We start from the raw sequence: 20,806 nt of genomic DNA on the forward strand, positions 1-20,806 counted from the left end.
ACCCCACACCCACACTGCTGGGGCCAACACCCTGCACGCCAACAGCCTGCATCTTGCCCTGTACCCAAGCACCATTAAGACAGCAAACCCCTCTCCAGTTTTCCTTTTTTCTGGGGAATAAAGTGCATTCTCTGCTTTCTACAGCACTGAAAAATGAATTTTTTTATACTTTTATGTGTAGGGCCTAGAGGGAGAACTAATACCCTCAGCTTTCAAGATCATGTATGAAACTGACTGTGGGAGAGTTGGACTAGATGACCTCTAGAGGTCCCTTCCAACTGTAATAATTCTGTGATTCTGGGACCCTTTTTGTTACCCCCAGTTCAGGTGGAAAAACTTGTTGAAAGTTTTCCTTAATATTAATGAAAGGGCCTAGCTGAGCTATGGACTTCAATATATTACAGAGATTGAAAATATTTCAGTGATTTATTAAAAATGTCTTTTTAAAACATGGATGTTTCTCTGCACACAAACTCCTTTAACATTAACTCCAACCCAGCTCTGGGCAGCATTTCTGAAGCACAGTTGTCAGGGGAAAGGCACAACTGACAAAGGGATGCAGCATGGGTATCCCTGGATATGGTTGTGACCAGGTTTGCAAGCCTGAACAGGAATGGTAATGGTCTTCTGATGTTCAGGTCAGCAAACTCACTCACAGTCTTTGAACCTCCAGGTGTAGTTTAGGTCCTCATGCTTATGTATGAATCACAACATTATTTTCCCATGCATGAGACAGAGGTATAGACACACACACACACATACAGCAAAGGATTTTCAAGAACTCAGAAGAGTAACTTCTGTCACACACTTATGTGAGTCTTGAGAAGAATTTCTGAAGCATTTCACATCACAGTGAGTTGGTTGTATTTGTACCAGAACTCAGCTTAAGAAGAAATAAATGTAGCTAAGGGGAAAATATAGAATCATAGAATAGCTAGGGTTAGAAAGGACCTTAAAGATCATCTAGATCCAACCCTCCTGCCATTGGCAGGGACACCTCCCACTACATCAGGTTCCTCAGATCCCCTTCCAACCTGGCCTTGAACACTTCCCAAGGGTGGGGCAGCCACAACTTCCATGGGCAACCTCTTCCAATACCTTATTATCATCACAGTAAAGATGATGTCCCATCACTATGAAAAACGAAACAAAAAATGCCAAGGTGTTTCTGGACAGCTCACAGGACATTCTTACTCCTTACATCCTTACTATTATTATACATGTTGCTACTAATGTGCACACTTTACACTCTGAATTGCCAAGGGCTTCATGTTCACTCACTGCAGTAGCTCATGATGAAATTATTTCCTGTGGCTACTTTGTACTGACTGCTGTCACCCTAGCATAATACTTCTTTGAAAGCAAATTAGCAAAAAAGAACACTTCATTATGTGCTTATTTCCTCCAAATAATACTGAAAAGCCAATTGGTGACCCAATGAACTCTTGTTTGCACTCCAGCACAATGATATGATCCATGGGCTTTTGTGGCACACATTTCTTTTGGGCATGGGGTCTAAAAACTTGTAATTTGTTATTGACAGAGTTGCTTATGATGGGAAAGTGCCATTGGCTGCTAGGGGTGGCTCTTCTACTGATTTTTTTCATGACTTATATGATATTATGGCCTTTTTGTTCCTTCAGTCTTACATACATACAACAAAAAAAATTGTTTTCTGTTACACCCTACCAGTTATTGTTTTATTAAATGTGACTGATCACATCTTTTGAAAGCCAAGTGTCCAGGTTCCTCAAGGAAATCTCCTTTTCATTCTGCTACATATCTTTCACAAAGATTTCACAAAGTAGTAACAAAAACTGATCCAACTGAGTCAGGATAGTAATTGACTCAAGGGAGCGAAGAAGAGCAGCCAAAACTCCATCCTGGCAGCTGCTGCTGGTGATAAACCCAGCAATGAAGTTTGCTATGTAAAGAAGAGGATAGACTTTATCTACAGAGCCTTGAGAGCACCCCTCTAACAGACAGAGAGGGATGCTTCCATTTATCTTGTCTGAAATCTTACTCTTCTCCTAATGGTATCCCGATTTTCCTCTAAAAATGTCTTTGCCATTTGATTTTTTCATAGGTTGATAATTGCTCAAATCTACTGCTATAATCATTCCCTCCCCTCTGCATTTATAACCTTACATCCATTAGGTCTGAATATATATATATTCAGATATGCACTTCAATATCTGAATTCCTCAACTGAGCAATCTAATCTCTAAAATTTATATATTTTTTATAGTAGTGACATTTCATTCCCAGTAAATCACCAATTTGTTGTTGTTGTCAGTGAGTGCAGTAATACAGCTCCGCAGTACTCACTGAGAGGAATCAAGAATCCTCCTTTTACTTGATGATGTACTAAAATATGTGATGTCAAGAAGTCGTGTAAAAATTCTTGAGACAGCCCCAGTTTGCAGCATTTAGGAGAGGCAGGGGTCAAACGTGAAAGCCCACTGTGAGGGTGCAATGCCATCTATGTCAAATATTAAAAGCTTTGTGGTAAATATTTCTCAGACCCGTACATCATAGTCTATATCATGTAAATTATAACAGAATAATTTGGTTCAAATAAATACAAAGACTTAGGTTGTGTTGTATCATACATGGATAATCTTTGAGTAATGATTATGACATTCCTTAAAAGTAAGGAGATCTAATGCCAAAACCCAGAGTCACAGAGGTATGTGTCCCTTCAGTGCTGCCTAAAATTGTAAAAAAAAACAGCCCACATCACTTTGCTGTAGACATTAGATGTAGATATTTTTTGAGTAAATCCACTTAAATGACACTTGGAACTCAAAGTAGAAACAGGGGCAAAAGAGGAACAAGTGGTTAATACAACACAACTTAGCCATTAAATCCCTATGCTCAACTCACAGCATGTCCTTGGTTTTGCCAGCATCCAGGTCCCTTTCTCATCCCTGAGCCCATCCTCTGACACACAGACTTTTAGAACAGAGGGTAAATTCTTTCAACACAATCACATCATCTTGCAGAGTCACTAGAAATCACAATAAACTTGATGCTACACAAGTTTTTTAGCTCTTGCTCACTGCAAAAAGCAGGTGAAGCTCTCCAGGCACCTGAGTTCATGCCTGTTTGAATTGGGAAACTTCCCCTATCCTGGGCATATGGATTTGTGTCTAATTCAATTCACATTCATTTAGCAGAAACAGAGCAGCCACAACACAAGACTACAGGATCCAAACTCTCAGGCAAGAGATTAGGGTGTTTCCCTCAGACAGAAGTAGCAGAAGTATCTGTAATCTCCATATCTACAAAATTCAGAGCAGGTGCCTCACCTTGAATTTCCCAAACCCCAGGAAAGCATCTCAGCCACTAAAATACTGTCTACCTTGGAAAGGGAAAAGTCTTCTGAAGCAAAATTCCAAAGAGCTTGATTTTACTGTAATGCATTTATAACCACATTGACAATGTCAGCTGAATAAATAAATAAATAAATAAATAAGCAAAAAGGGGATCATTCTCCACCAGGCCTCCACGCTGTGGTGGTATCAACACTGCAATGGCTCAGTAAAGGTTTTGCCTCCATGATCCTACCTCCTGCTGTCTCCTTATCCACATCCCTGCCCACCTCCACAGCTGCTCACAGAGGACCTTTGGATCCTCTCTGTGGTTTTGCCTCATGGCTGGAGCTGTAAGGTGGGTACTCAGAGCACTGGGGTCTGTGCTGCTGGGCACATCTTCAGGGGTCCCCTTTCAAGAGCCAGAAGAAGTAGCTTCTTCTTGGTCAAGAAGACAATACCTTGCTTTCTTAAGTCACTGTTGAAGCTGAAGTGATATTCAGGTGCATCATCTGCCCAAAGAGAAGTTGGGATCCATCAGCTGTTAGTTTTCTAGCCCTAGACATGATCCACCCAGGATACAGCCAAGACCTCCAACATGCCTGAGGCACTTGCATTTTTATCTCATCCCACCAAAGCATGTACTTTCAGCCAGCACTGTTGTCACTGGAGATGCTGGCCCCAAAAAGGGCACTGGGAGCACAGGTAGGAACAGAAAGTGTAGCTCCTGGCCCCCCCATGAGGCAATGTTTCCAGTTGCTTCTCTAGATGGCTCTCTGGCCATGGTCAGAAACTACAAATACAGCTATTTCCAAAGAGCTTTTTACTCTCTCCACTTTGCATTTTCACCCTGGCCTCTTCAGCATGGAAATATCTCAATAAAGGTGTTATTAATTACTGGATTAAGAGATTGCAATTTAATGTAAACCAGAATCTGGTCCTGCTTAGAAATCTCAAGAAGGAGGAACATTTTCTCATTCAACCTGTGGCATCAAAAGGAATAGATAATGCTGCTGGTGAAATGCTATGCGAAGGCAAGGTGTTGCTGATAGTCTCCAGCATGGCACAGCATGCAAATCTGGGAATGAGAAGACCAAAGATGACCTTCTTGAGCTCATGGTTTAACACCCTCCAGACTCAGTTTCCCTGTGGCAAAACAAGAACAAAGGTAGATTTCTCCCAGGGCAGAATTTGCTAATATTTCCCTACAGAAGTACAAAATAGATGAGCAGCAATATTCTGTAACTTAAAATACCATAGACTGGAAACTATTTTAGCATAACTTAACAAGATAAAAGCTTGAATCTTAGGCAAACCCCAGAGGTGTACTGTGTTTAGAAGGTCAAAATGAAAGCCTTTCAAATCCCTTTCATATGCATGAGGCATAAGTTTCAGAGAAGCTCTTTAAAATTCTGTAAAGCAGAAAAAAAAAAAACCCAAACAGCTTGGTGCTTGGGGGAGAGGGGGATAGGGTTCAGATTGGAAACTGCAGGTGCACTCAGCATTGCCCTCTGTCACACAAATCCTTTTTTTGCATTCAGATTCAGAACGCCAGCCCATACTAAATGTTTAGACTATGCAGTTTAGATTAAATGGTTTAAACAGCCCCCACTTCATGCCCTACAGAACAGTTCTGATTAGCTCACAAGTGCAATATTTTTCAGTAATCATAAGATTGTTGATCCTGAAAGGGCACTTCAGAATGTCTCTAATGCACCCTTCTGGTCAGCATGGGGTCCAAGCCAAGTTCAGACCAGTTTGCTTCAGACTTCATCCATTTATTCTTCATAAATACAGATTGCTCTTGCTCCCTCTAAGATGGCTAAAGCAAGTTAATATTGGTTTTGACAAGAGTCCTGCATTCTTAGCAAGGAACTACAAACCAGAAAGCATGTTATAAATACAGAAGTGTGACTGTGTACTGTCACTAAATGAGCACTTGCTAGCAAATTGACTTAGGAACAGGCCCATGCAAGTAGAGGAAAAAGCCACAAAACAACTACAAATGCATCCTGCATTCCAAATAGAAGGTTAATATTTTAATCAACAGTATTTTATCTTCCTTAAATAAACTTTCTATCTAACTTGGATCTTCATGGCAACATACTTTACTTGATCCCAAACTCACTCAACAGTAATTTAACAAATGGAGTTCCTGTGATAAAAGAAGTTCCAATCAAAGAAGCAGCCAAAAGCTGTGCCAGTTCCTATGTACTTGATAAAATTTAAGACATCAGGCTAAGTTTCCCTCTTGTTACACTTTCACACGAGTGAAGTTTAACAGTGGGAGCTCAGGAATATAATTAAAGCTAATCTGTCCAGTGAACATTAAAATCTTACTTAAGTATTTGCCAGTAACAGAAGTTTTGTCAACCTAACCCCAGCCTGCATTAGCTGCTGGAAGATCATGATTTATCCCACGTGGTAATTCAGCCCACAATGAAGGAAAACCTTGCTTGGACACACCTGCATTCAATTTTTTTTCAAAGTTTTGCAAAACAATCCTATTTCATTACAGTACTGAAAACCCCATCTATACCAGTTCTGTTTTAGTTTTAATGCTGGATTTACCTGATTCAAAATCCCAAATCTTCCAGAACACAAAGTCTACATAAATATCTGTAACCATGAAAGAAAACGAACATGCAACTGTCCCAGTCACGCAGATATTTTTTACACTATACACTTAATGCTGGACATGACAATTCAGAGCACCCAGCCCTACCAAAACTTCCCAATCCATGATACTTCAAAGAAACCAAAATATAAATACATATATGTATACACACACACATTTAGCCACACATACATAGGTGTAGATATATGCACACACAAATTATTAATAGTAACAAATTACTCTCTTCTTATACCTCTAAACAAAGGCAGCTTTCTCACAAATCATCTGAAGTGAATAAATGTACCAGAGGATACTCAGTGACTTTAAAGAAAGCTCAGATAAAGCAATAGCTTTTCATTACCCAGTTTCATCAGCAGCATTCCCTGGACTGGTGAAGGATAGGCCTTTATCTATTATTACATTTTTCTCAGTCAGTATTTAATAACACACAGTCATTTTTAATAACAAGCATGGAAATAACTAACACTTCAAAAATACATGATTTGCTGGGGATTTTCTTGCTTTGCTACAAAGCTTCCACAGAACTTTGGGAACATTTTGCTATAAGTGGCATTTTAAAAAAAAATTTCTCGAGACATGCTGAACAGTTGCCTTGAGATTTGATATTTAAGTGCATTGGTAGCACCTTTAAGGAAAGAAACATCATGAAAACAGATTAAAACCATTTTAAGAGACAGCCCAGAAGTTTTTCCTCAAAGCAACAAGGACTTAAGGGACCCCAAAAATATGGTTTTTTTCAGCATCACAGGAATTACACCAGAAACCAACACAGCATCATTTTGTGCCTTGGGTGCCATAAAATACTCAAATTCTCTAAGTTTCTGAAACTACACCTGTGACAAAGAATTTACATGGCATGGCTGAAGTCTGTTGTATCACTTAGCTGCTTGAAAATAAAACTTACACACTTGCATAATTTTATCTCAATATCTAAACAGTTTTTTATTATTATGTTGAATTACTCACCTCAGATTGTAGTCTCAGCTCTCCTGCACAGACTGCCTGCCTTGCAGAGCTCAGCTGTGGTTAATGCCTCATCACCTCACCTTGTTGCCAAATAACTAATTCCAGCCCCTCTACCAGTAGTTTAGGGCTTTTCCTGAAGATATTTGTGACTGTAAAAATTCCTCAGGCTAATAATCCTAAGAGATTTATCCAGTCTGGTTTTGTTACAGAGCAGGAATTCCAAACCCAACTCCATTGTGTTGAACACATGGGATTTTAATTAAAAATAAATAAATACCCTTCAATAACAAGATGTTTAGTGATAGTTCTTTAAAATGGGACAGACCATAGGAAGCCTTCTATTAAGGATTTAGACAATATGAAGCTAATTATTAAAATGGCCTGGCATGTGAGTAAGCATGTAATTAAGGTATGATGGGCGTTTAAACCCACAAAATCTTCTCTGTCTTTTTTCAATTCTGTTCTGCTTTTTGAGGCTGTAACTCAAATTGTGATTAAGAGAGAAGAAGTTGAAGATTTCAGAGTTCAAAAGACACCATATTTCGTCTTGAATTAGGAAGGGAGAAAAGGCAGACTCTGCTACAGACACCCTGGGACACATCACTGGCTCACTGGGCACCATCCAGAGTGGTGGAAAAGAAAAAATGGGCAAGGCAGCCAAACAAAAGTTCCATCTTCCTCCACCATTTCATTTGTAAAAAAACCAAAAAACAAAAAAGCCCCACCTTGGTTTGGAGGTTTGATGTTCTGGGTTTTTTATGTTGTTTTTTCATGTTTCAATAAGAAAATCTTTGGTTTAAAATGCAAATTTTGTTTAACATAAGTATCTTTTTTTCATTTATTCTTTCAGTTTGGCAGTGACACTAAAGCACCAGTTATCACTCAGACCTGTTTATAGTTCCAGCCTGAGAACCTGTGAAGCCCTGAGGTGAGCCTGTTGAGCACCTTCTCTCAATGAAATGGATATGGCACCACCAAGTCACCGGGGTGAGAAATGCAGCGATGCTTTACAAATACAGAGACTGCCCCCTGGAAACACCCATGGGGATTATGGCAAGCATCAAAAGGACTTTTGTTAAATGTAGTATTTTAACTCAGCACACCATGTCTGGTCTGCCACACAGGACTTCTTCCTGAATTAGATGCTAATGAAACCTCTGCTGACTCTGTAATGAGTGAGAAAGCAGACACGGTGTGAAGGAAAAAGAAGAAATGCCAGTTTCACGCAGTGCAAGACACTATTCCTTTAGAAAGTGTGCTGCCTCTGCCAAAAAAATGTTGGGAAATCTGCTGAAATGGAGCATTTTACAATACGAAGTGGCTGCCACAAGTGGAAGGTCCTACTGCACCATCAGCCCTATGGAGCATCACCCACCCCATTCATCGCACTTCAGTGAAAGCCCGGTAGCCATCCACTTCTCCTCCTGTCCTCTTTCACCAGCCTATCTTGCCTGTGAAGGATGCCATCTCCCTGAAAAGCTTTCTCTTCCCCTACAACCCTCACAGCATCTCTTCCCTGCCTATGGAAAAGTGGTCCTGGGACAATGGCTAAAATAGTTTACAGAACCACAGATCACAGCATCCAACCATCAACACCTCCCCAGAAAAACACCAAAAAAATTATGTGTATATATATATATATATATATATATATATTCATGCCCACTAGACCATGTCCTGAAGTGCCTCATCTACACATTTTTATATACCTCCAGGGATGGTGACTCCACCACTTCCCTAGGCAGCCCATTCCAGCACCTGACTGCTCTCTTAATAAATAAATTCTTCCTGATTTCTAGCCTAAAATTCCCCTGGTGCAACTTCAGGCCATTTCCTCTAGTCCTATTGCATATATATATTATATATATTTTGATTGTATTTCGCTCCTGACTTGGACCAGATCTCAGCTAGCTGTACATAGAGCACAGTGCTACCTTCTTAGGAGCAGAAAGGAAGTTCAGCTCTTGTGAGGAGTATCTCTTCATCACTTGAGAAGTAACAGTCTTCCCCCCCTCTCTCAAGGGGAAAGGAGATTACTGTGGCAAGATGTAAATTTATTAAATAATCTCTTGAGGTGCCTAATCACTGTATTTCTCTTCCTCAGACAAATAGCTCCTGTTTTGTTTTACCTCGCCCTTGTGCTATGTGAGGGTTTTTTTCACCATCATGATGCTGGGTTTTTTCTGCCTTTCACTCTTTTTTAAAAGCTTACCAAGAAAGCCTATCGAAATAATGATGCAAAGCATTTTATTAATATGGCTTTACATGTCTAACAATGGCACAGGAGCATGCTTTGTTTCTTTGTTTCTTTTCTATAGAAATCAGCTGTGTATAAGGCCTTGAGATAATTTTAAAGAGGTCCTAGTTCTGACTTCTAGTCACCCTCTTGCCTCTTGTCTTCTGACAAAGACAGGGAGCTGACTCTGCAGGTATTTTATGGGGAGATCCCTCCAAGTCCTGTGCATCACTGAGCCTATGACCTAAACAGGAGTTTTATGTTTATTTGGCACAAAGCTGTGTCCAGTGTAACTTACCAGAGCCTCATGGAAGTCACTGAAGCTTTAAGAGTTTTTCACAGTGGAGGGTCTGCCTTGTGCAGAGGCAGGCAGAGATCCTCTGGGAGCTTTGAGCATTTTATGAAGAGGTTAAAAGCATGCAAAATCCTTCTGCTGTAATCAAACTGTCATGCAGCTTTCTATCTGTCTATATTAAATTAATAATAATAATAATAAAATCTTGGTTTTCAGGCATAATAAAATCTTGTTTTTCAAAAGGCAAAGAGATTTTAGACAGAAGTGAAATAAGCTTTTCCCACAGAAGTCCTCTCTAACCCAGAAGCACCTCCTACAAAGCTGAGGGGACAATGCTGGAATTTCTCTTCCAGACCAGGGCTGAGCAAGTGTGCAAAGTAGGAATAGAGCCTACCAAAAATGTTCCTAAGAAAATGTTCTTCTCCTATTCCAAAATTTGTGCAAAAACCTTCCTTCCTCTTGGTTTTCCACATGCATTCTCCCCTGTTTTCTCTTTTTGTCCTTGAAAACTTCACAGTCTTCATTTCTGGACTTGATTAACCTTCAGAGAAGTTGAAAAAATTTTGTGCAATGTCCATCCCCTACAAAGACTGTGGGAGATGGGTGAAGGTTTCTGCTTCTGGTTAGATATCAAAATGGTTTCCCCAGTGCCACTTAGATACTGACGCAGTGCCAGGACTACAGCGCTGTGGTCACACCACTTTTTGGACGAACAAGAAATTCCTACACTCAAATCCAGTGATGTGGAGGGATAATACAGGGCTTGCCTGTATCCCTGCAAAACACCTACCTGTCATGTTTAGTGAACAATGACAGGCTCATGTGGATCCAGGGCAGCTATAAGCATGTGTTTAGCCTGAGATCACAGAATCACAGAATCATCCAGGTTGGAAAGGATCTCCGAGATCATCAAGTCCAACCCTTGATCCACTGCCGCCGCGGTTACTAGACCATGGCACTGAGTGCCACATCCAGTCTCTTCTTAAAAACCTCCAGGGACAGAGAATCCACCACCTCCCTGGGCAGCCCATTCCAATGCCTGATCACCCTCTCTGTAAAGAATTTCTTCCTAATATCCAACCTAAACCTCCCCTGGCAAAGCTTAAGCCCATGCCCTCTTGTCTTACTGGGAGCTACTTGGGAGAAGAGCCCGACCCCTCCCTGGCTACCCCCTCCTTTCAGGGAGTTGTAGAGAGTGATGAGGTCTCCTCTGAGCCTCCTCTTCTCCAGGCTGAACACCCCCAGCTCCCTCAGCCCTTCCTCACAGGACTTGTGCTGGATCCCTTCACAGCCTCCTTGCTCTTCTCTGGACCTGCTCCAGCACCTCAATCTCCTTCCTGAACTGAGGGACCCAGAACTGGACACAGAACTCAAGCTGTGGCCTCACCAGCACTGAGTATAGGGGCAGAATCTCTTCCCTGGACCTGCTGGCCACGCTGTTCCTGATACAGGCCAGGATGCCATTGGCCTTCTTGGCCACCTGGGCACACTGCTGGCTCATGTTCAGCTTCCTGTCAATCCAGACTCCAAGGTCCCTCTCTGTCTGGCTGCTCTCAGCCACTCTGTGCCCAGCCTGGAGCTCCCCATGGGGTTGTTGTGGCCAAAGCGCAGGACCCGGCACTTGGCTGTGTTGAACCTCATCCCATTGGAATCAGCCCAACTCTCCAGTCTGTAGAAGTTGTAGTCGACGTGAAGTTGGTGAAGATGGCAGTGAGTCGGTAGACGTGGGCTCGTGTTTTTGCTCTGGGCTGGGGTCTTAATAATGGCAGAGGCTGCTGCTAAAGGAGCACGCCATGCAGTGCGGCTCCTCTGGAGCCCTCAGCACAAGACAGACATGGAGCTGCTGGAGCAAGTCCAGAGGAGGGTCACAAAAATGATCAGAGGGATGGAACACCCCTCCTATGAAGACAGGCTGAGAGAGTTGGATAAGAAAAGGCCCCAGGGAGACCTTATAGCAGCCTTTCAACACTTAAAGGGGGTCTGTAAGAAAGATGGGGACAAACTTTTTAACAGGGCCTTTTAATAGGGCCTTGTCCTTTTGATAGGACAAGAAGTAAAGTTTTTAAACTGAAAGTGGATTCAGGCTAGATATTAGGAAGAAATTTTGTACAACGAGGGTGGTGGAACACTACAACAGGTTGCCCAGAGGGGTGGTAGTTGCCCCATCCTTGGAAACATTCAAAGTCAGGCTGGACAGGGCTCTGAGCAACCTGATCTAGATGAAGATGTCCCAGCTTACTGCAGGGAGGTAGACTAGGGGACCTTCGAAAGTCCCTTCCAATCTGAACCATTCTATGTTTCTAATATAAGCATTGTTTTTTTTAAAAAAATAATAACTTCTTACTGGCTTCTATATGATTAGAAGCAAAGGAAGACTGATAGTCCATATCTTATGACTGATTGTATCCTATGATTGATTGATTCAGAGATATCTCTTTAAGCTGGCCCATATCCAGGACCTGCCAGTGCACATCCTCCCCTTTTTAAATTCGTCCTGACAAGCCACCTGAATTATCAGCCCTCTGGCAATTGTTCTTTAGTGAAAACACAGACTACCAGCATGTACAGAGCTTGTTGCACTCCTTCCTAGGAAACTCCCAGCTGTGCCTTGAGGCATGAAGTGAGCAAAAGCCAAGGAGAAAACACTATGAAGTAACAAAATGAAAGAAATGAAAAGAGTGATGGCTCTGCCCCTGGGGCCTCGTGCTCCCCACCTTGGGTGGAATTATTCAGAAAAAGGTTATTTCCATGGGCAAAGCACAAACCAGCAAGGCACTGAGTCAAGCATCCCAAACACTGGAAGATTAATCTCAGGCAGTTTCTTCCAGTGGGACGTGTGTTTGGCACCATTTCATTGCCTTCAGCCATTGTCCAGACTCACTATTCTACATGGGAGCCAGAGGGTTATTTTCAGAGTCTGCAAAAAACTAGGAAATTTCTTAACATAAGATCATGTTAACTTAATGAGACTGTCTACCTGGGTGCTTGCAGTGAATGCTGCTGACAAGTCCTTATCTTCTGAGTGTTTCCATGCTGCTCTGGCATCACTCCAGACCCTTGTAACAAAGTACAGGGAAACATTGCAGAGTTGCAGAGATTCCATGAGGGAGAGGATGATCTCTGAATGCATATATGCTCAGCTTAACACGCAGCCCATGATGAATTTGAATGGCTGAATAAGAATTTTTTTTTTGGAAAATAAAGCCTTGATTTTGGTCATAAGCCAGTTTTATGAAACATGCCTGCAAGACCCCAAAAGATGTGGTTATGCTGTTTATAAAAAATAAAATAAAGTAAAATAAAATAAAATAAAATAAAATAAGTTTTCTTTAACAGTCGGTGCAATAGAACTGAGTCAGTGTTGGGAAGGGATCTCTAACTTCTGAAAGTCTGCCTCAGATGTATCACTAGAGTAGGCTTCAGCAATTTGTGAGTTTTAGGTCCCTATCAAAATACCCCCACACAGGTCAGGTCTGTATTGTTATTACTGAAAAAAAATCTTCTCAAGTAAAGATTATTTATAGATGAGATGAATATTGAATAAATGTAATCCATGGATTAATTAGCTAAAGCCCCATGTTAATCAGAAAGCAAGAAAGGAAGAAACACTAGCTCATTAAGCATTTAGAGGCATGTTTTGTGTGCTTCCAGGATTCAGTTACCCTCTCTCCATAACACAACTGTTTTTTATTTAACACTCGGAGGTGTGTGAGAAGCCCAATGTCCTCGAACACTAAAACGCAAAACTGTCAAAATACAGCATTAGTCACCAATGTGAGGAGAAGCCAACTAAATGGTATAGGGCAAAAAATCAGCACTACAGTTCCATAAATTTTTCACACACTGCATACAAAGTCTGACATTTACATAAGTAATAGCTGGATTCGTGGTCGTGCATTACTTGCTCATACCTCGTGTGGCATAACTCAAAGGTTAAATACTAATCCATTAATCCCCTCCTCCCGATCCATAATCCTAAGAAATCATAAACCCTGCAAGAAACATTATCCTCTTAGGAAAATCAGGCTCACAAGATGAGGACAGCAGAGTGCTCAGTGCTGAAGAATGAACATTTCCCTGTTTTAAGGCTAGGCAAGCTTAGGTCAGCCCTACAAGAAGCTATTTTGGGATCTGTCATCTGCTTGATGCACACACACACACATGGAAAGTCCTGGTGTGCAACCTCTCCCATAGCACACAAGATGTCTCATTGCTCTCCCTGGCCTTGGGGGTTGTTGGAATGTTTTTGTGCATGTTTCCTTTAATGAAGCACCATCTACCTTCACAGGTAGATAAGTGTAAAAAAATATGAAACGAAGTACATTTTTATTATTTCCAATACAGCATGTTATAGAACATCCCACCTTAAGGCTTTTCGCATGAATCATTCAACTTTGCATATAAACATCAATATATATGGGAAAAAATAAGGATCTCTTAGCATTTACTCAAAAATAATGCCAGGCAAGAGAGGCTGGCATGTCTCTGGCTTGGCCTAACCATACTGCACTTTTTTGTGGTCTCATCTTGCATGACACCATTTTGTTGCACTAAACCCTGCTCCTGGAGGCTCCCCAGGCTCATCTGCCCAGCTTGTGGTCTGCGTTGTATCCTCCAGCACCACCTGGCCCACCTCAAAAGTGACAGTGACTCTGCCTCTCCCCCCAGGGACATGTGCCACGAGGGACAAAGACCCCAAAGTTTCTCATCAACCTTGTGTGGATGATTGGATGATCAGTCCACATCAGCTGCAGGTGGACCCTCACTTCCAGAGGAGGGAGATGGTATTACATGGGTTGGGTTATTTTGTTTATCCTAATCTTGAGGCTCTGAGGCAAAGGAAGAAGCAGATCACATGCAGAAGGGTCTGTTGTACCATAGGCTGAGTCTGAAAGGTAGCATAGGGATTTCTCCTTAAGTGTAAAGTGGTTGGACACCCATTTTAATAACCCTCTTCATTAGGAAGTAATTGCTAGTCAGTATGCACCTCTCCAGTGAAGTTGGAATTGTGAAAGAGAATGATCCCTACCCCTGCAAGGGGGAAATTCTGCCACTCAGCCTGTAAGAATGCAGTTCTGTCTTGCTCAGTCCTCCTACATTTGATAGTGTAAGGCACAGGGTGAGGGAAGTAACAACCACACAGATCTTACTGCTAATGCCCTCAGCCACTGAACACCCATAGCAACGCATTGCCTCACAAATACTGCAGGGTACAGCCACCATTCCTGCTCTGCCCCATACACCTGGATCCCTCTGCTGTCACCCCCTGCTATAGTGCAGGATGAACTCACCTCCCTGTGCAGCCAGGGGTGCCAGATGATGACCACAGATTTTCTCCAAGTTTGTTGTACCCCAGGCTCCTTGTGGCTGCATGACCAACCACCACAACATTGCCACCACCTCCATGAACTGGAATGCAGGTTATAAAATCAAAGGATGGGAGTTTTGAGTCAGAGCAGGAGGCAGAGGTATTATCCGGTATTATTCTATCAACATCTTCATCAGCAGCCCACAGGAGGGTACAGAGTGTAGCCTCAGCAAGTTTGCTGATGATATGAAAGTGGGAGGATTGGCTGATACACCAGAAGGCTGTATGGCCATCAGCAAGATCTGGACAGACTGGAGTGCTGGGCAAAGGGGAACCTAAGGAGGTTCAACAAGAATAAGTGTAGAGTCCTGCAACTAGGAAAGAATAACTGCATGAACTAGTATAGGTTAGTGGTTGACCTGCTGAGAAGCAGCTCCATGGAGAAGGACCTTGGGGTCCTGGTGGACCATGTTATCCATGCAACAGCAATGTGCATTTGTGGCCAAGAAGACCAACAGTATCCTGGGGTGTATCAAGAAGAGTGTGTCCAGCAGGTTAAGGGTGGTTCTCCTTGTCCTCTACTTGACCCTAGTGAGAGCACATCTGGATTATTGTGTCTGGTTCTGGGCTCCCCAGTTCAAGAGGGACAGGAATATACTAGAGAGACTCCAACAGAGGGCTACAAGAATGATCAGGGACATATGTCTTATGAGGAAAGGATGAGAGACCTGGGGCTCTTCAGTCTGAAGAAGAGAAGACTGAGAGAGGATCTTATTAATGTTTACAAATATCTGAAGGGTGGGTGTCAAGAAGAAGGGCCAATCTCTTTTCAGTGGAACGCTGTGATAGAACGAGGGGAAATGGAGACAAACGGGAACACAGGAATTTCCACTTCAGTACGAGGAAAAGCTTCTTTACTATAAGGGCGATGGAGCCCTGGAACAGGTTGCCGAAAGAATTTGTGGAGTCTCCTTCTCTAGAGACTTTCAAGACCCATCTGGATGTGTTTCTATGTGACCTGCCAAGGGTGATCCTGCCTTGGCAGAGGGGTTGGACTCAGTGATCTCCAGAGGTCCCTTCCAACTCTTAACAGTCTACAATTCTATACTACCCATATATACTGCCCTACATTTTGATATATTGGCATCCCATGAGCTGCTGTTCTGGGCAGCAGCTTATTTCTTAAGAAGGGGTTCACAGGTCTCAAAGCACAGCAAATGACAGCAAAATGAATCTGCAGTCCCCATTGTTTCTCAAAATCATGTACTTAGTATCTGTGAGTATGCCAGATGGCAAAAGCAGGTCTGGAGCTTGCAGCTGCCCCCACTTTGGGTGCAGAGTATGAGTACTTACCACGTGGCAGGGTAGATACCAAGATGCTCAGCTTGCTTCTTCCTGAAGTGTTTTGCATACCTCTGACAATGAGACACTCACATAAGCATACCCTGAGCAGGCAAACAGCACCTGAGTACACCTTGGAGGAGAAGAAGGATGCCTCAAGGCAGAAGCAGTGCCAGTACTGAGCACAGAACTGTGGCCGTGTGGTGCACATCCACACCCCTTGTGCCTCTTACCATCCAGTTCTCCAGAAACCTGGCTTTCATTTAACAGGGTAAATGAAGTCCCTAGAGCCTAATTTTGGGAAACAGATGCTTAGGGCTGAGACATGAGGCACTTGAAGCAGACTACAGAAAACCTGTTTCAGTAGCTTGCAGCAGCTGTGAATTGCTCCATTTTGCCTGACCTAGTGATCACATTTGGAGCAACTTCTCAATTTACCACATGGACACATAGAGTTACAGGTGAAACATATACACTTTGAAAGAGCTTCAAAGACCATTACTGCTGTCTTCAACCTCAGTCAGACCCACTGGTGTGGGGGACACAGCGCAAATGCCCTGCATGATGAACTTGGAGGGTTAGACTTGTTAATAATGTATGGGCACATACCATACATTATGTATTCAGCTCAGGCGAGCTGAGCTAAAGTCAAAGGCAGGTCAAGCAATTCATGATCTTAGACTTAAAATACTTGAAAGGTACCTTTGGACCAAAACTCAGTGAGCCAAAAGAAGCAGTCTCTCCCATTTGGGCTGACACCTCCTTGAGTGCTGCACAGGGATCCAGAGCAGGAGTCATCTGCAGGAGTAGGTGGTGGCAGCAGCATCAGGTTGATCTCCTCAAGTTGCTCTTTCAGGAGGAAAGGAAGGAAATTATCCCTCTCCAACACTTTGAAAAAAGTTTTTCTGTTCTGCCAATAAAAGAGATGGTCCCTCAGGAGAGCACACCAGTCAGGTGTCCTTCATGGGTGCTGTGTAGGTAAGATTTCCTCTTCAGAAGCTATTCCTGTGCAACCCACATGAGACACCCTGCACTAGGAATGCACCAGCTCTCAGAGAGAGCTACAGCTGGGGCAGTTGCTGCAGGTTTTCCACCAGAGATTGCTCAGACAAACCTGTCCTTGGCCCATTGAAAGTCTGCAAGCCACAGCATGCAATACAATACTTTGTGGTACTAAAGGACCTTCTGGATGAGGGTCTCACATTAATTAATTAAGCCTCAGAGCACCTAGAAGGAAAATCTATCCTATTTTACCAGCAAGTACAATGAGTATTCAAAGGTCACACAGAATAGAGGAGCAAAGGAATGAGAGATCCTGGTCTCCTGACTCCTGACTCCTTGCTGCATCTTTTAGCTCATGACTCCTCTACAAAGAACATTTATGGAGGAAAAAAGGTGACTCATAGCCATGCCCAAGGGGCACCGTACTGAAAGATTTAATAAGGAGCAGGAGGATGACTAAAAGGGTTACACAGATTGGCGCAGGTTAGTAAAGAATATGGCATTAAGAAAATTGATCCTTTCAAAGCCTCCAGCCACAGGCTTCTGTCAGAACCAGACGTGACTTGTAGTCTGTGTTTCATACGATACCACCAAGTGGCCACCAAAGGGCTTTCCTTCATGTTTAAATAATGACATGCAATGTAATGCCGACAGACACTTTTTTCACAGGGAGAAAGGAGCAGAAGGAAAAGGGTTTGTCTGAGCTGAGGCAGAGCCCACGTCTTCTTTGCCTCTCCCACCCTTTCCCCCCCCTCCCCTGCCTCCATGGCTCGCAAGCTGGAGGCCACCAGTGGCTGGATGTGCCCATCCATCTGCAGCACCAAGGAGACAAGCACATGGGCACTGGAAGAGAGAGTAACCTGTATATGACTGGGGTGTGCAGGTGCAGCATAACAGCTACAGTGTCTCTGCAAAAGACAGGAGGCTGTCATGGGGAAGAAAAAGAAATGTGCTTTACAAGTCATCATGGAAGATGGTTGGTATCACCATGAGATTATGTCAGTTTGGATGCTGCCAAATACTTGAGAAAATGTCGCATGACTTTCCAAGCACATCATTTTGCATCTCTCAAAGATCATGCAATTTCAGTTTGCTCCTGCAGGGAACTTTTGTCAATTTGCCAAACTAAAGCATATATTAAGACTGTCGCTGTAGGAAAAGAATAGAATATATAATCAATAAGGCGTGTTCTGCCAAGCTCAGCTGGCACTTAAGGACTAGCTGTGTAAAGTATTGCATGTGTAAATCCCAGTAACAAATGCAATTACTCTTTGTTTTTTGTCTTGCAGTCGGAATGGAGGTTGATGGCCAAGTCGAAAGTGACACAGAAAGTGAAGGTAATGTAGAGATTAAAACGTGCATTCTTGTTTGAAATACAAGAAGTGATCCCTTTTCTTTTTCTCTCTGGCTTTTGACTTACTCTACAACAGGAACCATTTCATGAGCCACTTGTAAGCAAGCATATTTTTCCCTTGAGGTTTGACTTGTAATAGTGTTATGTAAACCACAATTCTTAAGCAGCCTGTCTACTTTCATCCATGCTCCTAAAGCAGGAGGCTGTTGAAGCCCATGTCCCTTGTCAGTCATCCCTAATAAATCAGACATCACAGTAAAGCACCACCCTGTGCAGGTCGCACTGCACCAAGGGGTCCTGTGTGCCCGCCCTGTAATGCTTGCTTCAGTCATAATGCACTGGTATCTTGATTAATCATGGCCACAAGAAATTAAAATGAAAATTAATTGGAAGTAGGCTAATGGCTGTTAGGAAAATCAGGAAGAGTCAGTGACAGGATTAAAAACAGCTTTAACCCTCTATGTAGAGTAAATAAAGAGGAATAGCTAAGGGCTAAGATTATAACACTAAATAAAGAGAGCTCAGAGGTAAAATCATAACAGCACTGGATAGGTGATATGTACATAGATGCTAGTGCAAAAAATTGTTCACAACCGTGTCTGTACCGTCCATAAAATTTAAGGAAGTAATTAGCAAATGACTGGGATTTATTTTTTTAAATCATAATGACCTTTCCCATACAGGCATGCAAGAAACTAAGATAAAAGCAATGAGCGTATGCCCCACTTTCACCCAATATTTGATAAATTGCAAATGAGAAGCAGTCAGCTGTACAAATGAGCACCCTCCCTTCTCAAATAGGGTAGGTGGTCCTTTGACCTAGATCACTGACTGAAATTCAGCTGAGATGGACCATTAGATAGTAAATGAAACCTACCTAATGGCTTCTGAGAAATTACCTGACAGCTTCTTCTTATTCCCTTTGACAAGCATGAAAACCATCACCTACTAATTTTTTATCACTTGCAATAAAAAACTGTTTGCTTTTTATTAGTTTCTAACTTTTCACTAAAACAAAAATGCAAATAATCAAATTCGTTTTGCTGCTCTTAAGATGCTAATTTTTCACTCTTGATGCCATTCCAGCACAATTTTCTTCTTCCATTATAACCTTTCCAACCCCAGAGGAAAAAAAAATGCAAAACTTACAATTTCTTTGTTTGCTTAAACACTATTTTCATCAGCCAGAAAATCTTTAAAATTAGAAGCCAAAATAGTCTGGAAAACTTATTATAGATTTCAAAGTACTTGATGGCAAAGGGGATAGAAGTTCTTGGTGTTTTTTGGAAATGTTTTTCTGTTTTCTGTAATGTTCTGCAATTAAATCATGCTCTATTTCAGTCCTTCAAACTGTAAGCACTTCTGACTTCTAGATAAACAAGTTTTTCAGTCTGTAGTGCCAACAAGAATGGAATGCATATCAGAGACAACCAGGTTTTTTGTTGTTTTTCTTCTTCCTGTAGAAAATAAAAATTACAGAAACAAGACCTGATGCTGCCTAAGCTGTACCTTTTCTCTATACAAACAGAAGACCTCCCTCCCTGGCCTTGAAAAGTAAAAAGTCCACGGTCATTACACCGTCAAGCACACTACCTACTGTATAATTGACTGAAATTTTTGTTTCCATTGCTCTGGTGTCTGTACAGGTCAGGAAGATATCTGTGCTCTCTGATGGATAGGCTTTTGCATTTGTAACTGATTTCCAGTGTTCTTAAAGTTACATATTGTCTGTTGATGTGCTAAAAGTCATTTGACTGTTCTAAATGGGAGTTGAATAATGAAAGAGTTGGATGTGGTTCTTGGACTGGGTATAACACAAAGCCCACTGAGGTCAATGGGTATCTGCTCACTGACTTCACTAGGGTTTGCATCAGGCATCCTGGCTGCCTGTGCTTTTTTGAGGAGTCCTTATTTTGCCAGCACAGAAAACTAAGTGTTTCCCAAACTACTTGTTTTTCATCTCTTGCAGAAGATGAAGTGAAGGACAAGAAACCTAAGAAACACCCCCTCAGGGAAAAGGGCAGAGCAAGCAGACTTGAAAGGAAAAATCAAGATGAAGACAAAGAAGATGAGAGTGGAGAGGAAGACAGCTGTAGCCAACAAAACAGAGCTTCTAGGAGGAAAAACAACCAAAGCAAAAACAGCGATGGAAAAAAGGCAGGAGAGGAAGGAAGCCGTCAGAGAGAGAGGGGCAAAAAGTCTCCTACCAAAGATCAAAAGGAGTCAGAAAACAAAGAAAAGCAAACAAACAAGGAAGGAAAGGAGGGGGCGAACAAACAGAAGGCAGACAGGAAAAACAGGTAATTAAACAAGCCCTGAGTACAGTAGCATTGACATGCTGTGAGCTTGTGA

The 20,806-nt window shown here is 42.2% G+C and overlaps 1 protein-coding gene across 1 annotated transcript in view; it reads left to right on the top strand.

Moving 5' to 3' along the window:
• The first annotated feature begins 18,030 nt into the window (after positions 1-18,030).
• TMC2 (transmembrane channel like 2) overlaps positions 18,031-20,806 on the top strand; it is a 29,992-nt gene continuing 27,216 nt past the window's right edge. The window contains exons 1-3 of the mRNA XM_071738674.1: positions 18,031-18,076; positions 18,390-18,437; positions 20,424-20,754. Of these exons, the coding sequence (XP_071594775.1) occupies positions 18,031-18,076; positions 18,390-18,437; positions 20,424-20,754 (425 nt within the window). The remainder of the gene's footprint in view (positions 18,077-18,389; positions 18,438-20,423; positions 20,755-20,806) is intronic.

This window comes from Heliangelus exortis, chromosome 2, assembly GCF_036169615.1.
Source record: "Heliangelus exortis chromosome 2, bHelExo1.hap1, whole genome shotgun sequence".
NCBI lineage: Eukaryota > Metazoa > Chordata > Aves > Apodiformes > Trochilidae > Heliangelus > Heliangelus exortis.